This window comes from Melozone crissalis, unplaced genomic scaffold (assembly GCF_028551555.1).
Source record: "Melozone crissalis strain CALT ecotype California unplaced genomic scaffold, PUWL_Pcris_2 ptg000009l_1, whole genome shotgun sequence".
Lineage (NCBI taxonomy): Eukaryota > Metazoa > Chordata > Aves > Passeriformes > Passerellidae > Melozone > Melozone crissalis.
The window spans coordinates 21110581-21130776 of record NW_026535787.1 but is presented as its reverse complement, the minus strand read 5'-3'; the positions used below and the strand labels follow the sequence as shown (position 1 = coordinate 21130776).

Here is a 20196-nt window from a genome sequence, read left to right as displayed (position 1 = left end):
TAACCCTGCTGGTTTATTTGTGTCCCAACCCCTCCCACTTTTCCCCAGTTATATACCTGGTCCCCTCCCCTGCTTGGGGCTGTCAGTGCCTTCTGCCTGGGTGTCTTGTGCTTCTGTGGGAGCGATCAGCACCCTCTCTCTGGCTTCTTGAGAGACCCTTGAAGGGTCCAGAGACCCTTCAGTTGTGGTTGTGAGCCTTCCAGCCAGTCATACTCTCCACCTCACCTGGACCCTACCTTCCCTAGAGCCTCCGCTGTTCCTGTAATAAAGCCCAGTTGGAGTCCTCGAGTCAAGAGCCCTCCTTCATTTTCTGGTCGAGCGTGCATTTATTCCATCCAGGCCTGAGTTTAAGGTGGTCTGGGGGAGCTGGTCGTCTGGACCGGGAGGGGATTGCTCTTGGGAAGGTTGTCACCCCAACAGCACCTGCCCAGGGGTGCCTGTGTTGCAAGGGGAAGATTGGCTAAATCTTTTTGTCCGGACAGAGTTGATTTGAGAGCAGGGACGTTGCTGACTTGGCTGTATCCTAGGGGTGGTTTCAAGCTGGGCTCGGTGTGTGTCCTTGTTTTGTGAGTCGACAACACCATGGTGTGGTTATTTTGATGAGCATCGACAGTGCCCAGGAAAAAGACAAGTGCTTTTCTAGCCCAGCCCTGTTTGTGTGGGAGCAGGGTGGGGGCAAGAGCTCCACTGGGGATCCTGGCTCTTGGGCACTGACAGAATGTGATACTGCATATAGCAGAGAAGGAAGAGGAATCATTTCATTGTTGGAGGTACAGTTTATAAGCTTCAAAATAAAAGGCAATTGCAGCACGGCCTCTTCATTTTAGAATGTTTTCTGGGCCATCAGCTGCTCAGCATGGAACTCGCACCCACTGAACCGCATCCAGCTCCCTGGAGATATGCACTTTCCATCAAGATCTATGTACCATCTTGCACTCTAACTCCTGAAGATCCCAAACCGCTTTAAAATGTCCAGCAGCTGCTCTCAAAGAAAAACTCCTACAACAAAAAGGCAGTGTTGGCCATAACAGTCCCTTGGCAGTCTGTCAACTAAACGAAACCAAATTATTCAACAAAAACCCAAAGCTGTAACTTTGAAAAAATCTTTTATTGAAAAGTAGTAAAACACTGGAAAAAGTGTAAGTTAACTGCTTGTCAGTTTGCCTAAAATGCATAAAGTGAATTCCTGCTATACAGAAGCTCCAACATATTAACAACATGATTTGCAAGTCTGCCTTCTCAGACCTCCAAACAAGGTGGCTGCACATACAAGAAGGCTCTTCTGATGAGTTACAGCAGCCTCTCATAGAACAGAAGATAGGCTTGGGAGCTCAGCACTTTGGACACAGAGACAGGTTGTACGTGGGTATCGCTGATGTGGAACCACTGACCCTTGACTGGCTCCGTTTCTGAAGCTGTGAAAGGAAAAATTTAGGAGTAAAAGTTACTACAAAGAATTGAAGCAATCAGTTCTATTACTGTTCTTCAGTAAGAATCATAGAGTATAATCATAGAATCATTGAGGTGGAAAAGACCTCCAAGACGGAATCCAACCTGTGACTGATCATTGCCTTGTTAACCGGACCAGAGCACTGAGTGCTACATCTGGTTGTCCGCTGAACACCTCCAGGGATGGGGATGTCGCCACATCCTTGGGCAGCCCCTTCCAATGCTTAACCACTATTTTGTCCTCTTTTCTTCCTAATGTCCAACCTGAACCTCCTCTGGCACAGCTCAAGGCCATTTCCTCACATCCTGTCACTGGTTGCCTGGGACCAGAGCTGGACGTCCACCTTGCTACACCCTCCTTTCAGGCAGTTCTGGAGTGTGATAAGATCTCCCCATAGCCTCCTTTTCTCCAGGCTGAGCCCTCCCAGTTCCCTCAGCCACTCGTTATATCATTTCACTAGCTTCATTGCCTTTCTCACAGAACTTAAGAGCCATGGCAGGAGGCTGGAACTACACGATCTTTAAGACCCCTTCCAACCCAAACCATTTTGTGATTCTGTAAGAAATAATTTGTAAAATATTTCTAATTATTTACCTTGAGATTGTCCTCTAAGAACAAGATCAGAGAGGTGGCTGTTCATAGCTCTCATTTTAACATAGGCAGTGTAGTGCCCAGACCTCATTGTTCCACTGTGTTCGACAACTCCATAGAGAGAGTACAAGACCTTTGTATTCCCTTCAGCCACATTCTAGAAAACCACAAGTTTAGCTATGTCAGCCAAGTGCTGGGTTTTGAAGAATGCAAACTCTTTGATTTTTTTGCTGATGAAATGGAAACTGATCATTAGAGATTCATGCAAGCACTACAGTTATGAGCAGTGAAGTACAAGTTATCACACAAAGTAACAGGCTTGACAAGCATTGTACAAAGATTTTGCTATGCAGCTTTGTTGTGAAAGCACATTAGAACATGGGAAAGGAGAATCTGATTGTTTTCCCACTTACTTTACATTTAGCTGTACAGAAAGGAGCCAAGTCTATCACTTCTGGGAACTTGATATGCCTGTTAACCTTCTGCAGATTAAATCCAGCCTTAAACAACCAAAGTAGAGGGAAAACCCCATCATGTTAAAATGGAGCATACTAAAACCACACTTAGTTACTAAATGTTTCAGGTTAAAGTTTCAACAATACAAATTAGTTTTACATTACACAAAACTGAGAAAAAGCAGGTTTTTTTCCTCTGATGTCCAGTATTCCAGCATTATTTCCTTGGCCCCACATGCTGCACAGGAGCACAAGTTAAGATGGCTCTTCAGCTCACTCATACATTAATGTAATAGTAGCAGAAGTGGAAAAATAATCAGCTCTAATGCACTTCAGTAACTATGAGGACAACTCTGGCTTCTCAGATACTGTCACATGCCTGAGGATCTGATCTTAGAACACCCGAACTGACGCAAACTGCTCCCACCTTAATCAAACAATCGTCCAGTATCAAACTGGAAAAACAAAAGGAGATGATGATAAATGTTATTTTCTTCATAGTACAGTCTCGTGGATCAGGCTACACATTTCCATTTTCTATATGAAATTGGTTTTCATCTAATTAAAGATGCCTCCCTTATTTTTCAAGTATATCGACCAAAAACACCAAACAGGTTTAAATTTAGAGGTACTGTCTCCCTTTCCTTTCTTCCTCCTCTCTTGAAAAGCTAAAGCCCTGAGTCAAAAATTTTTCTACAACTTGGGAATAAACAGGTCAGTGTCTGTAAATAAAACTTAAGTTACTTTTCTTTCCTTTCATCCTTCCTTCTGCTCCACAAGGCTCAGAATCCTCTCTTTTCCACTTCTGCCAACTTGTTACTTATTTGTTATTAGTAAGGGATTCTGTTTACCTATACCTACTGAAATATATGAGCCCATGAGCAGCTGTAATTGTAGGAAACCATTAATGCTCGGATTCTGGTTAATACAGTAAGCAGTAAGAATAATGAGGGAATATGTTGTGAATACATTTACAAAACAGTATTTTGCAGTTAATTAAGGGAATATTCTTTCAGGAAAACACATGTTAGTGCCTCAACGACCACAAAACACAATGCTGCATACGAATGCCTTCCAAACTTTGGGAAAAAACCCAAACTAATTTTATAGAAAATAAAAGTAATGTTAGCATATTTTCAAGTTAAGCTAATACTACACACACATGTACATGTATATACATATTAACTTGAGGCTATATACATGTATCAGCCTGCTACTTACCTGCTGAAACCTCTTTAAGTGAAGGGTTAAAATTGGAGGAGCTAAAGAGATGAGCATCTGTTTTTTGGCATTAGTATAAACACACTTCTTTTCACCTGCAGAAAAGAAAAATCACCAAAGATTAAAACAAGTGATTTATATCAAAACAAAGGTCACAGCAGGAATTTATTTTTACTATTTAAAGTGTTACAATGTCATCTATTGCAAGACCTGAGAAGCTGAGCATTCTCCTTTAATACAATGAATGAAAGTAGACAAAGTTACACAAGGGATAATCCCCCCACTCTTTACCCACTCAAGAAGCAGACAGGGATATGTTTAAAGTTTTCTTTTAAAAAGTCTGTCATACTTATGTTGTTCTTTGGTCCAAAATGCCTTTGTGTACACACATCACACAGTAGTTTATTGGTCTCGGTAAGTGTTTCATTACGGGTAAACTGATACAAACAATGATGGACTGAATCTTCCTCAGGGTTTAGCTCTTCCCTGTTTGCCAGAGTACAAAATGCCATTTCGGGGTCATCTGTAGATACTTCGCAAGTCTTGTTAGGAACAGGCTGAAGGTCATCCAAGGTATTTGTGTCACTCGTGTCACTGGCACTCAAGTGGAGTTTTGAAAAGTCCATAGTAAGCTCTTCCTCATTTTCATTGTCATCATCCTCCTCTTCCAAAGACAGGTTGTCAAGGCCATTGACAAACTTCACAGGAGAATCTAAGCCTTCCATAGAGAGATCCACGAGTGACTCATTTTCTTCCCACTCTTGTTCTGGCTTTCCTCCATTTTCATGCCTGCTCTGAAGTTCTCTACTATTTCCCTGTATACTCAAGTCTTTCTGAGTTAAGCAGTAATCTTTGCAATCATGTGATGATTCCTTTTCTTGCTTCTTATCAAGAGTTTTGGAGCTCATTTCAGTATCTGATTCTTGGTTGTACTTGATATCTATCTCTGGCTGTTCAGTTGTGCAGAGATATGTCAAGTGAAGCACCTTTCCTTGAAGTTTTTCCTGCCGGCGTTGGCTCTGCTTATTTGAATACATAATAAACAAGAGTACAAAAAACGAAGTAAGTATAATTTATATTTAGCATTTCTTACCACTTCTTTATAATCTTTGTTGCATGCCATAGATGCGCACACAAGGCAGGAGGGGGAAGAATAATCTATGATTTAATGATCAGAGGTAATCAGTTCTAATACTGAATTTATCTTCACTCAGACATAGTTCCTACTGCTCCCTGTTATATAGTATCATCAAAAGACAGCTAATGATGCCCTTGCTATCTTCCTGATCTTTCTTGTGTCTGTATTCTAAAGTTTTGTGGAGATTCTTACAATCAATGACTGAAAAACAGTATGATACAAATTAAGGCATCTTCAGACACGCAACAAATTCTACTGGATATTATTATATTATTCCTACCCAGCAACACTCAACAGAACATCTTAACACCAAAGACATGGGTATAATTGGTCTTTTCAGTTATGTATTTTGAAAAGAGGAGAAGTTCTACGCTATCTCTTCCTTCATGTAAACTAAGGAAACAAAAAAGAATTTCTTGAACAGAAACAGCAAGCACAAAGTGAAATACCTATCCAAACCAACCTTGGCTTTTTTTTTGGCCTGTTTCTTCATTTTTTTCTGAAGGTGCTTACTTGTACCAAGGGGCTCATATTTCTGCTTAAGGTAATGGTCATTGATTTTATCCTCTTCATCTTCAGATTCCTTTTCTTTGTTTTTTTTAACGTTGTCTCTCTTTGTAATTTTCCCTTTCTACAAAACCCAAAAAGCCACAGAACCACAGAAACAGAGATGTTGTCTGAGTTTTCAACTTAAGGTAACATTTTAATCATGTAACATACAACTAACTCACACCCTGATGTTAATGGAAGGAGTGTCTCACTTCAGAGAGTCCATATGAAACAGAATGAAACAGTATGAAAAGTAAGGCTATTGAGGGCCAAAATCTAAACCTGTAAAGGGGCAACATCACCTTTGCCTCTAACAGATCTCATTAAATACATTAAAGAGTAATGTTTTACACAAGCAGAGACATTTTCTGTTTAACTGTCTGCCACAGAATTTGTTTCTGCTAAAAGGAAACTTGTTTGATGCCAAAGTCATGACCCCTTTGGCTCTGGGGGTTCCATTTCAATGTTTATGAGTAAACAGTGCTACACAAAAAAATCTGAATTATTACACATAGAGATTATCAATACAAAACATAAAGCAAATCAAGTACTTTGAGTGTCTGAAGATTAATCCAATAAGTATTCACATACTATCCTATCAACATTTCTTATCTTTATTCCATAATCTGAATATTAGGAGAGATGTTCTTGGACTTGGTGCAGGAAAACGGATGAAAAATGTGAAAACAAACCCACAAAGAACTCCAACAGTCTGTGTGATTTTGCTGAGAGAATTCATAAGCCACAACTTACAGGAATGACTCTCATTAAAAATCTTATTCTCTATCTTTCTGTGCAATTTTGACTTGCAAAAGAGACTTCTAGAAAGAAGCTTAAATACTTTTCCTAATGACTGTATAATAAGTGTTTCCCTATGAATTAAAAAAAAAATAAAAGCTGAAGAGTACCTATGACTGTTTCTTACCTGAACATCTAGTACGGGAAGTGACAAATCAAGGAAAGACTCATGGACCAAGGACACCTTTAAATGAATAATCAAGAGTCCAATTTAATTTTGTTTGGAAACAGCTGGCTTGCTGTCAATAGGTGTATTTGTACATGTGCAATCAAGGCCTGCTTGTGCACTCAACTGTAAAACATGGCTCATTTACCTCCACAAATAGCTTCCAATGACCAAAAATCCAGCAGTCACATTACCACTGAAATGAGCAGGAAATACTTTTATGAATTTCAGCTATCTAGTGAGATTGCACCTTAGGTCCTAAGAGACTCATAGCTGTAATCCATCATAATATTCAACTAGTCCATTTGCTAATACACTCAATTACTTCATTCTCAGGATATATTATCCCAATAGCATCTTCTTGACTGTCCTCCTGGCACTCCCACTACCATTTTTCATTGTAGTAAAGGGGAAAATGTAATCCCCTGAATGAAAAAGGAAAGCACATCATAACCATAAATTTGCTCTATGATCTGTACCACTGGAAAGTGTTCACTGGAAATCTAGGAGAGAATTCTGGCAATTAAGTTTGCTGTTTCGGACCTCTTTTTCTGGAAGGCTTTTGAAAGGTACTGCAAGATTAACTTTAAAACAGAGTGGAAGAAAGATTCCAGCCAAATCATCCTTCTTTTTTGAAAAGCATGCAGCTAGTCAAGTCTTATTTCTACAGACAGTCACTTTGGGGTTATCCTGCAGACTACAGGACGTGACACTCTACGTTATTCAGAGCAGGCAGTTTACTCACAGTTCTGCATTCCTCACACATAATTGTGCTTGTTAATTCTCCACCAAAGATTCGATCTACAAAACTTTGTATTCCCTTTTTCTTTTCATATTCTGAGAATTCAAAAAGTATACAGTAAAGTTAAAAATATTACACACAATATACTGGCAACCAATCTCATTACAACATACCTAATAAAAAAGGAGACTATAACATGCAAGATGAGCGACGGAACATGTTGGCCTGCTCTGGTTTCCTCAGGATAGCAAATACAGCAAGATTCTTAAATTAAGAATCTTTTGTGGATCAAAAGAATGGGGATGAAAATACATTCCCAGAACACAGCTTGGTTAAACCATACCTCTACCACTTTCTCTGCTCAAATGCATTTCCCTATTTTCTCAGAAGTACTGCATTTCAGTAAGAACTCCTGTTTTCTCTGAAGACTGAAACAACTATCTGAACTTAAAAAATGAGCACCAACTTTTGTCACACAAACAAAACCATTTTCCTCAAGTTGTAATTTCAGAGTAACACAGTCTGAATTTAAATTGTCAGATCATCTCCCAGGTCATGTTGAAAAGTTAAAAAATTCTTCTGTTCACTGTTTGGAATTTTTCTATACTACTGTTAGGTAACAATGGACTATTAGCAGCTGCATAAATTATATTCACATACTAGTATTTTAATTTCTTATGTCTGAATTATTAATCATTGCCCAAACATATTTTAATGTATGATGTCTTCAGAATCAACTCTCTCTTATCCTGTTAAGAAGGAAATGCCAACAAAGTTCAGCAAGACATTTAAATATAGACTAAAATTATTGAGCCTTTTATTCTAGATACATGCATACTCAAGAGGTCATAAAGCTGTACAAATAAACATGTATCTTTTAGTTGATACTATTAATGTTACTTTATATACTTCAACAAAGGAGATTTTACAAGTTACTGATGCTGTGATAATTTACCTTTAATTTTCTTTTTAAGTTCTTCTTCATTTTGTTCGCTAGAGTCACTCAGTGCCTCTAGAATTCCAATGCTTATTTGCTGAAATTTTCAAAACAAATATACTCTGTAAAATTTCCTAAAATAATTCAGTTAGCTAGTTCATTTTATGTGTTTCAGATGGAGGGAAAAGTATAATCTTCATCAACTAAGAGAATCAATACAAACAACACAAATACCACACAATAGTTCCTGTGGATATCAAAAAAAAAAAAAAAAAGAAAAAGAAAAGAAATCAACGGAGAAACGGAGAAGCTGCAAATTAAAACTGACATAAAACCCAGGAATTTCTGCAAGTGTGTTTCAGAAATTAAAATACAAGGATATTCTTTAGGGTGCCTACACATACTCCAAACCCACTTTTTCTGTGGGTTCTCATTGTTAATATGGTTCAAGTGAGTGCTATGGACAGCACAAACACACTTCAGAAGCTGACATATCTCAGGAAGTATGTTCTTTCTCCCTTCAGCAGAATAAAGAGTCTGGGTCCAGAGTACGAAGAGAAAGGTATGCACAGCTATGACTTTAGCACTCACCTGGATTTCTTCTGCTCTCATTCCATCAAGTAAGTAACGAAGCAGTTCATGACTGTCTTGCTGCTGATAACCTTTGAATCGTATTGCTCTGTTAAATGAAATTTTAAAGTATAACTGAACTCAGAGATAAAGCAAAAATTATTCACAGCAAACATACAGTATTTTCTAAAAATACGATGCCAGCTACACAGTATGTCACTGAGTAGCTTTCATTTTACAGCTATTCATTTTTATTTTGCTCTTTCAAAAATTAAGATTTCTTTCAATAATTAAAAATTATTCTATAAATTCTGTATGCTGTGTTCTGAGCTAGAGATAAAAAAAAAAGAGGAAAAACTGACAGTCTTAAACAACAAATTTTTTCATACCCACTATGACGTGCAATTGTACAGATACTTACTTTTTACAAACCTGAGCAAAAAGTTCCTTAGGAGTCACTACCCCTTTTTTTGTCTCTTGCATTTCTGTCACAAACTGATGCATGGCTAATGTTAAAGGACCTGGCTGATCTAGTTTTATTAGCTGAGGTTCCTGTTTGAAAGAAAAGCAACAGAGCTGTTTTGCCTTAATTCAGTGGCAGATTGTTTTGAATTAAGTTTTTCCTTTTCAGTTCATTAAAAATGTTAGTGTCAAATAGAATACCCAAAATTCCAAAATGGTAATCAGTTAACCTGACAAAAACGATGTGTGGTTTATCATGAAACGATATCACAAATCATTTATTTATTGCTGAGTTCAAAGTCTGGATTTCTTACCTTTACTAGGAAAAAACCTAATTTCTTAAAAAAGGTTGTGCATTTTCTGTCATCCAAATCTCTAACTATAATGACAGGTGTGCTATTTAAGTTAGTGCTACAGACATCCTCTAATTTCCTATTCTGCATTTAGACAAGTGGCACTATAGCAAGAGTTACACATTTTCATCCTTTAAATAACATCATCATAATATGAGCACTCCTACGACAGAGTATTGAATCACTGCTCTTACACTCTGAACAAAATACCTCCACTGACTTCAGAAGCAGTTTTATAGAAAGCAGTGGTGAAGCTCCTGCTGATTTTACACCCTAATCTTGTTAGTATTTAGCTGGACCATGTAGGAGAAGGGACTGTAAGCAACCCTGCCCCTGATGAATCACGGCTTGTGCTAATTATCAAAGAGTGGAAACAGCCTTGCCCATCCAATGAGGATGGGTGTTATAAAACAGTGGGCTAGCTAGCCAAGGGCAGTCTGCTGGGGATGGAGTTGGAGTTTACTGGCTGTGAGTAGGAAGCTGGCAATAGGAACAGCTTTAAAACTGACAGATCAGTATTGCTGATTTCCTTAACATACTGGAAGGTGAGGACAAACACTACGGAGGTCAAAGCATATTACCATGCATAGCTCAGGTGACTCAATTTTAATTGTTGTGCCAGGTATTTTAGCTTCTTGAAGCAGCTCCCTCAGGACTGGAGTTTGTGATAAATTCTGTAGAACACAGAAGACAGAAAGAAATTGGAAAATAGGGACAACGGGAAGGGCAGTTGAACTTCATTAGTCATGGAATTTGTAGCAACCAGTTTAGCAGCATTTTCCCAAACAGGGAACTAAAGTGGTTAATTATCACTCTAGAATCCCCATCTGTGTTTAAGATTTAAAGGTACATTCTGTATAGCTAATAGAACCTCCAGTGCCCTCCATAAGCATTAGTTCATATTGCAGAAACCCTAAATGTATTTTCCTTATAGAGACTGATTTTTTGACAAGTGTATTTACTAGTGTCTATTTCTAAAAATTCAAAGGATAAAATGCAATGTATGTATTTGCTTGGTTTAAAGTGTTTAAAAGTGAATCAAAAGCAGTTTACTAAAATTTGCAAGTACAGTGGGAATTTTGTTTGAGTAAAGCTTCAGTATCAAAAGCCAAAGAGGACAAGATAATGTCAGTTTCAATACACATGAAAGAACAAGTTTATTTTACATTTCTGAGCTGAACAAGTCACACAAGATGGTAATGCCTGCAACTTGCTCATCCTGTTTTTTTAATCCAATATTACTTTTGATTTCCTTTTGCTGAGAGAGACAGTTTTATTACAATAAACACCCATGGTTTTTTGAGTACTAATCTCTTATAGTCTAAGAGGTCACAAGGGTGAAATATTTCATATTTTTAAAAAATAACTAGAAGTTGGCAAGCTTATTTTATTTCAGTGAAAAATGCTGTCCCTCAAGGACAACACAGCTTATTGTGTTTACCCTTAGAGCAAGTCTGAACCTGTGGCTCCATTTCTTCGTATTTCTCTGGGCCAACACACTATTTTTAGAAAGAAGCCAACATTCCTGGCAGATAAAGTATCCCATTCTAATTGTGTCACTGTAAAATGCTGGAGGCAGGGTTGTTGGTTTTTGTTTTGTTTGTGGCTTTTTTTCCATTTAAAGTTTTTCTAAAAACAACAGCAAGTCCTGTACCTGCATCACTGCATTAAAGAAACATGTATTCCCCAAGTTACTCAGTCCTTTCACAGTGACTTCTCCATCAGCAGTTGAAGGAGAATTTTCTTCTTTAAGTGAAACTTCTTTTCCTTGTTTATTTTTGCTGTCTTTTTCTACTTTTTTATTTTCAACTTCTTTGTTCTCTTGTTTTTCGACTGAAATAATAAAAACATACCACATGTTAACACAGTTATAGGGTATAGGCTAGGAAAGATTATTACAGCAGGCAGCAATCTATGATGTTTAGAGCTCATACACATGATATTTAATTCTTTCATTTTTAAATACAAAACTGGTTTTGGTTCTTAAATTATCTAGGTAATAGAAGTTAAAAAACAAACAAAACAACAAATTGTGAGCCCCCTGAAATGCCATTTCGAATCAGCAAGCAAATTAAACATCTCTTGGCATACAAGCAATTTATGCCAACATACTCTGAAATTCCTCAGAATGTTCCTGTCAAAATCACCTATGTGAGGGCTTTCTCCCACAAAATCCAAATGGTTCCCACTGTTGAGGCATTCTCATATTCATTTCATGTACCTAATCAGATGATACTGAAAGGTTTATAGTCTTCAAGACAAGTTAAAAATATTTTCCCCCAAATTATTTTGGTGTATTGCCAAAAATTTCAACAGCCTGTTTAATAAAGCTGTAAGGGAGTTCCAGGCTGTTTTCAAAATAACATCCACACTGGTTCTACCTGTTTGGCCATCAGCTGTTATTAGGTTTCTGATAAATAGGGCTGAGAGCTAATACTATCTGTAAAATCAAGTAAAACAAGTTCAGAAAAAACAAGAAAAACAGACAATACAATCTTAGAACAAGAAACAGATAGATGAATAACAACACAGAATACATGAAGCAGGCAACAACTGGACGCCAGTATTCATTGGTTTTCCAGTTCAAACCCATGAAGAAGATTTTGTCAACTCATATGAAGTTCAACTGTGTCTCTGTGAAAGACTGACCACTCAAAAAACTCTGCTCCCCATGGGAAAACCTCAGCTGCTTTCTGAAAAAAATTGAATTCAGAGACAGCCATGTTGCTGGATGTTTGTATTCCATTTTCCACAAGGCCTGTGATTTCACCCAAGTGTTGGAATTTCTTACAGTCATTTGTTATAGCACTTACTTTCATATGCAAATTAATCCAATTTTTCTAGTGGGAATGCCTTGTACAAAACTAGTTTTGCCACTATGGAAACTAGGGGGTTTTTGCTGGGTTTGCTTTCTTTTAAACAATCATATTTTACAGACAGACTGCAGGCTGAACACAATACTTTAGAGTTCTAAAAGCACTGCAGCTGCCTAAACTAAACATACAGATCCAGTGATAAAACCTCTGTATACTACTGCTTCCATTAGGATATGTGCTGCAACAGCTGGAGACTTAGTCATTCCTAATACATTCAAAAATACCCACAAAAAGACTTTAGAAAAATCAAATCAAATTATGCTTAAACAAAGACAATTTTTCTTTAGACCTCAAGACAGACTGAGCAACACTGATGAATAAACACAGCACCCTAAGTACTGAAAGTCAAATGCCTATTTGCAGAAAAACTGAACATCGCATTTTAGAAAAAGTCACAGTAAAACTGTCCTTTTATCTGCCTGTTCTTGTATGTTTTGTCTGTAAATGTTTAGGGGATGCTGAGCAAAATTCTGATCTAATTAGGCCTATGGGCTAGGACATTACTTATGCTATCAGAATTGTGACAAAGAATATTAAAAAAGGGGAGAAATTAGTTTTTCCCTTTACCATAAAAAGTGTAAATTCTGGATTTATAACACAGTCTCCATAACTTAGGAGACCTGATTTACTGTACCTATACTATAATTACTTACCTGCATGTGATGAGTCAATACCAACTTGTTTTCTAACAAAATCCACAGTCTGGCCCAAAAGGGTTGAAGTTTTATATGGAACTTCATTATCACATGGGTAGCACCTGTCTCCGCCACCGCCAAAAGAAGACAATTAATCCTAGTTTTTCTATTATTTAAAAATCCCAAGCTATTTACTTTTTTGATGCAATTCATTACACAAAGTTATAAAATTACAAGGTTTAGTGTAAGAGTTATAAGTCTTAGAGAAGAATTCAATCTACTTGTCACAAAACTAAAACACTTTAAATTATCTTTAGTAAATTATTTTGGTGACTGGCAGTTGCAATTTACAAGTATAAATTAGACTTTTAAAAGATGTGCTTAGAAACCCTGCAGCAAGAAAAAGAAAAGCTTGGATAACTTTGCCAAAATCAAGAATCTAAGATATCAAGCCTTAAAGGAAATGACTTATGAATATAATGGTATGGAAAAATATTTTGAATATTCTAGACAAGCAAATATTTAATTGTATTTAAGTCAGATAAGAAGTAACTCAAGTGTCCACCCTTAAACCTGCAGACTTGTATTTGCTCTTCTACTGCTGATACAAACCCCATTTGTCTCTTTACAAGCAAAGAAGCTCAGGTTATGCCAGTAATGTGCTTTAGAAAAAATTGTAGCAGAAGTTGCAGTCATAAAGCCTCAAGAAGGCTAAAACCATGACAGGACACAAATATCTGAAGGAGTTTTACATGTACCAATTTTGTAGTTCCACCCAATCAACTCTTTAAAGAAGTACTGATACTTCTGCATTTTGGAAAACACCAATTACAGTTCTTAGGCAGATTTCAGATTACCATAAGTCAGACTTAATTTTCTGATATTAAAAGCAGAAGTCTGCAGCAAAGTGTTTCCCCAAATCTCCAGCCTCCCTGGCATGAGCTTTAGTCATCACATTTTCTCATATTTAATTTAAAAAATTGATTCAGCTTTTGTATCCCTGATTGCTTGTCTATTGTCTATCTGATTAATAACAAAAATAGACATTCTCACTCCTGGAATGACAAAGGACAGTTACTTCCATGGTGTGTTTTAACACCATAACCTTCTACCTGTCAAAAAAAGTTGTAGACAATCTTGAAAGAATCAAGGTAGTGGAAAAGGTTTTGTTAGTGATGGCTGTTTGACCAGCACTGAAAATAAGTACAACAGCAGTTGTAAACGCAAAAGCACAGAACTTAGTGAATACTTAGAACTCTCCCTTTCTTCTCCACATGTCTTTAAACTCTTTACAGTTATTACTTACATCCAATTTGAACCACATGTGTATGCACACCACAGACAGGTTTGGTCACACATTCATATAATTAATAAAAGAATTTTTATTAGAATTAGAATTTTGGTTAAAATTTTGATCAGAATTTCTGTACTAGGCCCACTCTGAAATACAGTTCTTGACAGTGGGTTTGATCTACAACTAATTTATAGCCAATATATCAATCTTTGAATAATTTCTTGGGCAAATTTGTACAACCAAGAAATTCTAGAAGGAAGCCAAAACATCTTACTTCCACAACTTCCTCTTACTTGCAAGTATTTTGATTAAAAAACAGGGAAAATAGGGCACTTCAAACCCACAATTTTAACACTAATTTAAATTCACAAAGACAAGCTTACTAGCTCATTAGTTATAATGTTACTGACAATGTCCATTTCCATTCTAGAATTCATTAAAAGTAGTGATCATTACATGTAAGTACTAAGTATGATCAAGTAAATAGATAATGTTATATAAAATGAACAAAATGACAGATACTAAGTTGCAAAACCACATTACTAAGCAAAACAAAAACTCTTTATGTCAAGCACAGTATTTCTATATAGCACAGTTTAGAAAACTGGGGTTCCCCTCATATATACAAGTGTATAATTACTTTTGAGAGAAGCAAAAACTACCAGGGACGTGGATTTTGTATTGCTTGATCCAGTAGCATCTCGTAATTCTAGCTATGCTTCCTGTCTATATGTAGTATTAAAAAATCGTATTTTCAGAGGAGATAAAAGTAATGTTGTCACTAAGTGCACATCAGAAAGAACTTTCTTCCCAAGGTCAAAACTTAATATTTAGATCTACTGATCAACACTTGTGTCCATGTGTCAGTATTCTGACCAAGTAAAAACAGTGAAATATTAAGTCAAAGACATTTACTAGTTGGTCAAGTTCAACCTTAATTATGAAGATTTCCAAATCATAAATTTTACATTAAAATAACATTTATTCTGCAAATCTCAGCAAAGACTGCTAGAAATTACATGTTTGGAAACCCTTTAATATATGCCTAGAGAGAAATCTCAGAATTCACAAAGAAAGGACAAATTATATTCCAGCCTCTGTTGCCCTCCAGCTCTGTCTTGTGCTGCCTGACAAACTCACCACACACTCCAGTTGTCCAAATTGAGAACCAAACAGTGGGGATCTGATCTTGGTGTTTCATAATGCTTTAAAGCATGCTGGTCAGGAGAATTTCTGTCACAGCCCTACAATATTGATAACCACAAGTGTCACAAAATCCATTTGACTGCCAATGAAACATACATAAATTCAGAGTAAAAACAAAGTATTACAATCAAAACTGTTCAATTATGTTCAACTAATTGGGATCAACAGAGGGATATCTATTTCAAAATATTTATTTTTGCAGATGGATAAATTACTGGGTGCAGAATAAAGCTGCTATGGGACTGAACATTTAATGAATAAATTCCAGTCTAAACACCTGAAAGAACGAAACAGAACCAAAACCTCTTCAGCATGCAGAGTTCTAAGTTTCATGAACTAACATGAGCATTAAGATCTTGCAAAAAAACCCCACAGATTAGGAGTATTTTTATTTTCTCTGAAAAATAATTCAAACTTTCCACTGCATTATGAGACACTGAAAGGTATTAAGACAAATTAACAACAAAAGAGATACCCTATGGCCACATTTTAGGCATAACCATATCGAAGTGCCTTCATCAGTCTCCTCCTCCTCAGCCTTCTCCTGTGTCTTACTGTCTGCCTTGCAGTCCTGACAAACATGCCATTCCACATTCTGCAGTGCCTTTCTCACAAGGCCTTGGTCCAGTCCTTTACGAATATGCTTGCACACAGGTTCTACAAATTAAAAAGCAGAAGAAGGATGTAGGTAGCATAAAAAATCCAAGCTTTGAATACACTGGCAGTAATACAGAAGCTAGGATAGTCTTTCTAGAGCCAATGAAACATGAACAATTAATCAGAGTATCAGAAAGAAACCTTTTGTTACCACCATTGACAATATGGGAATACTGTTGCTACATCCTAAACTTTGAGCTGTTTTTATAGTTCAGGGTGTGACAGTTCATAAACTATCTTTGTTGAGGCAAGATTACAGCCTCAAGATGGCAAACTTCTATTGGCATAAGCTGAAATTGGTGCAAATTTTTGTACCTCCAGTTTTGTTTCTGTCAAAGATTACAGGATTTTATCAAAGTGCAAATGCTAGCCAACAAGGGACAAACATAGATATTCAGCATTCTTTTAGCCTTTCTGAAAAACATAAGCTTCATCTACAAAACTGTCATTTAAAAAAGAAACAAAAAAAATTTTGTATATCGGCAACTACTGTTACAGTGGAATTATTCACCATGATTAGTCTTAGTTTCATTTGTAGCTTTACAGGTCTTTGTCATCATAAGGTAACCTATTCATAGGCAAAAAATTGAGATGCCAGCAGCAGCTAGAACATAACTGGTCTCTTTTGCAGGAGAAAAAGAGGAACAGTTACAGTAGACACTAACCCTGACTCCAGGAAACAAGCCCCCAACAACCAAACCAGACAAAAGTAGATAAAAAAAGGCATCCATTAGAGACAGAAGCTAACCAGACAAAAGTAGATAAAAAAGGCATCCATTAGAGGCAGAAGCTAACACAAGAAGACCAGGACAATCAGGAAACCAAAGCACAGTGGACTTAAACAGGCCATCCCACCAAGTCTCCTCAAACTCTTAAGTGCTCTCTCCCCCAACTAAATTAATCTAGTTCAAATCCCTTCCCCAAAAAAGATGAGAAAGACACAATCTGTAACCTGGCAGATAAGGTAGTAGAAAAGAATGCTACACAACATAAGTTAAAAAAAAGCTACAACAACCAAGGTAAACAAATCCAAAAAAAATTCACAGGTGAGACTGAATGGAGCTAGGAGAATAAAATTTAGTATCTGTGATTAGGAACTATTTGGAACAGAAGAACAGAAAGAACATGTTTTAACCAAAATACACTATAAGAGCTGAAGTGTCCAGAGTCAGTACCAAATTAACTGCTAGAATAAAGGGAAATTGCTTCACAAAAAGTATTTTAGTCACAGTTTTTACTGTTAAAGCAAGAATCTTCTGCAACAAACTTTTCACTAGGAAAATGCAACTTAAGCTTGGCAGCTGACTCCACAAACTCTTTATATTCTGAGTAATTTTACACAATCTGTATCAGTAAAGAACTGTGTGTTTGAGTTTCCTAAAAAAAAACCAGAAACTAATCTCACTTTTCAAGACAGGATTATTATTTTCTAGCATGCTTAGAAAAGTCACGACAACAATATTTCTTGCTAGACTTGAGTTTCAATTAAAAATCCAGATTTTGTATATGTGACTTCAAAGCCAGTGGCTAGTGTGAAGGCCTTCTAATGTTAATCAGCTTTCAAACCTTCTCTGAGTTAAAATAAACATTACATCCACAAACTTCTCCAAGGAAACATACTCAGTATATCTGGAGACTCATCAGACTGTGCAGTTTTGACTTTGATGCGTTTCTTGCCCATATTTGTTGTCTGTAATTGTTCCTAAAAGGAAGAGTGACCTAAAAAGAAAAAACAGTAAGATTAGAAAGTAGTTTTAGTTGTCCTTGTTCATTGCTACACAAGTTATTTCTATGGCCAAGCTGTCCCTTGAGGTGAATAAACTTGTTTTAATTTGACATTTTCAAAACAAAAAATATTAATTATAGATTACCATGAAACAATTGTAGCTGTTGTATAGACAAGATCACAATGTGAATTACAAAACCCAAATGATTTAAAATGTTAAATCAAAAGCATTGCACAAAACAAGTAGACTGGAAGCTTCATTATCAAAAATCCTATAAACCTTAAGGACTTAAAATAACACCACAGGAATTTTATGAAAAAGAATTTGTTTTCTCCGAATTCAATCTTGAAAAATTTGCAACCTTTTAATTTTGTTTACTGCAAATTTCCCGTGTCTTTGATGAAATCTGACACAAGTAAAATACTCTTGACATATTTAAAGATACACAGACCATGGGAATTCTGATTTTTCAATTTCTTTGCAGGGGAAGATTTATCATCACCTTCCCCTCATATCAAGCAAATAATTCAGACAGGTCTGTTATCCACTATAACTGTGGACCCTTCTCGACAAGAGTGATCTACCACTTCAGTGTCCTAACCCAAATGCTTGGCTTCAGATAGGTGGCTACTGCACATGTGATAGACCACGTTTAGTTTCTAGTCTGTGTGGCAGCCTATATTGCTGCTAGTAAAGTCCCAGGTAAAGAGGCAAAGAGGGCCTTTGCATAATATCCACAGATATATTATTTAGCCACCCAGTAAGATGTTCAGGTCACAGGCACACACACATGGAGGGTCCAAGCTTATCAGTCTCTGAGGGACCTGGGGGGGAGCCTGGTCTCGGGGCAGTACGGAGATGAGGGCCAATCAGAGAATAGGGAGGGAGTGGCTCAGGGACATAGGAACAGGGGAACGAGCCAATGGAGTCTTAAAGCTTTTTGAGGTAAGTTTCTTGTGTATCCCTAAACCAGGGAATGCCTCCCAGGGTCTCCACAAGTCTGTAGTCCCTGTACCTTACCTGACAAAAGCTCATCCAAAAATATCAGGTAAACTTAAAACTCACATTGTACAATGAAACAAAAAAGCTAAAAGGGTTCAAAATCAAATCTCTGCAATCTTTGCAGGCTAGCTTAACCCTGCTGTCCACCCTTCACATAAACACAACCAGCACTAAATCTGTATCAGTCCACCTTTTCAAATTAATTTCTATGCTGGTACATGGCAGCACACCAGCCCCAGAGCACAACTGTGTGCTTGGAGCTTTCACAGGCAAAATTATTAAGTCAGACCAAGAGAATGAGAGAAAAATTAAGCTGGGGAGAGCTTAGGCATGATACTCACAGAGGACGTTTTGTATGAAAAGCCATTTATAAACACGAGCATGTTTGCATGAGCATACTCTTAGGGCAGATGACCCAATTATTGATGGCTGCTCGGCAGCCACTTGATCGAGAGCAGAATTGCCAACTTTTGCAACTTAGCATTCACCTTGTTCAGAAAAAGAAGTAACTGTTCACCGAACAACCTTCCTCTACAGCATGTTTTTCTGCAAAAAGCTACAACACTTGATCTTGTATAAACAATTTTAATTAATAAAATCCTTTCCAAATTGTCCTTGCTCCTGCCGGGAATGCAGGCCAGCATCAACAGGTGGGGCTGTTAATTTAACCCAAGCTGTGCCTGGGCAAACTTGTCCGACAGGCTTTGCACCACGGCAAAGCCCTCACGATGAATGCACAGCCTAAACGACTGAAGCATTTTATATATTTTTTAAATAAGATCGAACGGTCTGTAAACGACCAAACACGTACCTGCCTTTGACTGACACCCTGGGAAAAAGCCCTGAGAGCTTTTTCGCTTGGGGAACCTTCAGATTGCGGCGGGCAACAGGCCGGACCCTGTCGCCATCCCGCACTTCCCGCCCGGCGCGCAGCAGGTGAGTCGTAACCCTCGAGCCCGCAGCCCCCCCGGCCCGGCCCAGCCCGCGGCCGGGCCACCCCCATGACCCCGCCTGCTTCCGATTGGCCCGCGCAATGAGCGACAGCTGTTGTAGCCAACCAGGAGCCCCGCGCGTTCTGGCAGAAGCGATGGCTGCAGCGTGCCGGCGGAGCGAGTCCGGACTTAGGAGGAGAGTGGCCGCGGCGGTAGGAGCGCGGCGGCAGCAGCCACGGGGGATTCCCGTCCTTCACCTGCCGGGGCGGCGGGGCGAACAACTTGCTGGAGCATGACCACTAAACGAGGCAGACGGCAACCTCTTACTTCAATCACCAGTGGAGGGGCGTCGGTCACCGGCTGCCATGCGTGCTTCTGGCGCGCTGCATTGTGGGGCCGTGACGGGGGGGAGGGGGGTGTGGGGTGGTGCGGGAC

The 20196-nt window shown here is 38.0% G+C and overlaps 1 protein-coding gene across 9 annotated transcripts; it reads right to left on the bottom strand.

Annotated features, from left to right (window-relative positions):
- Positions 1-1089: 1089 nt before the first annotated feature.
- USP16 (ubiquitin specific peptidase 16) lies at positions 1090-20166 on the bottom strand. Of its 9 annotated transcripts, none has more exons than XM_054270208.1 (18): positions 20089-20166; positions 17721-17819; positions 15919-16100; positions 15378-15481; positions 12962-13065; positions 11087-11265; positions 10014-10106; positions 9039-9169; positions 8639-8726; positions 8066-8144; positions 7114-7205; positions 6330-6386; positions 5319-5486; positions 4067-4736; positions 3718-3812; positions 2455-2541; positions 2045-2198; positions 1090-1415 (listed from the first exon to the last, which is right to left on the bottom strand). In XM_054270208.1, exons 2-18 carry the CDS (start codon positions 17779-17781, stop codon positions 1291-1293), a joined length of 2469 nt encoding a protein of 822 aa, XP_054126183.1. In that variant the 5' UTR covers positions 17782-17819; positions 20089-20166; the 3' UTR covers positions 1090-1290. The 9 variants fall into 9 exon arrangements, with proteins under 9 accessions (XP_054126183.1, XP_054126184.1, XP_054126185.1 ...); XM_054270209.1 differs by lacking the exon at positions 20089-20166 and adding an exon at positions 20019-20085; XM_054270210.1 differs by lacking the exon at positions 2455-2541.
- Positions 20167-20196: the final 30 nt, after the last annotated feature.

Bases quoted from the DNA above. Each gene is read 5' to 3' on its own strand.
- USP16 (XM_054270208.1), bottom strand. From the start codon at position 17,781: ATGGGCAAGAAACGCATCAAAGTCAAAACTGCACAGTCTGATGAGTCT. The intron at 9,170-10,013 runs GTAATATGCTTT...TCTTTCAAACAG, and splicing joins AGTCACCTGAGCTATGCATG to GAACCTCAGCTAATAAAACT. The intron at 5,487-6,329 runs GTAAGAAACAGT...TGGGTTTTGTAG, and splicing joins TTCCCGTACTAGATGTTCAG to AAAGGGAAAATTACAAAGAG.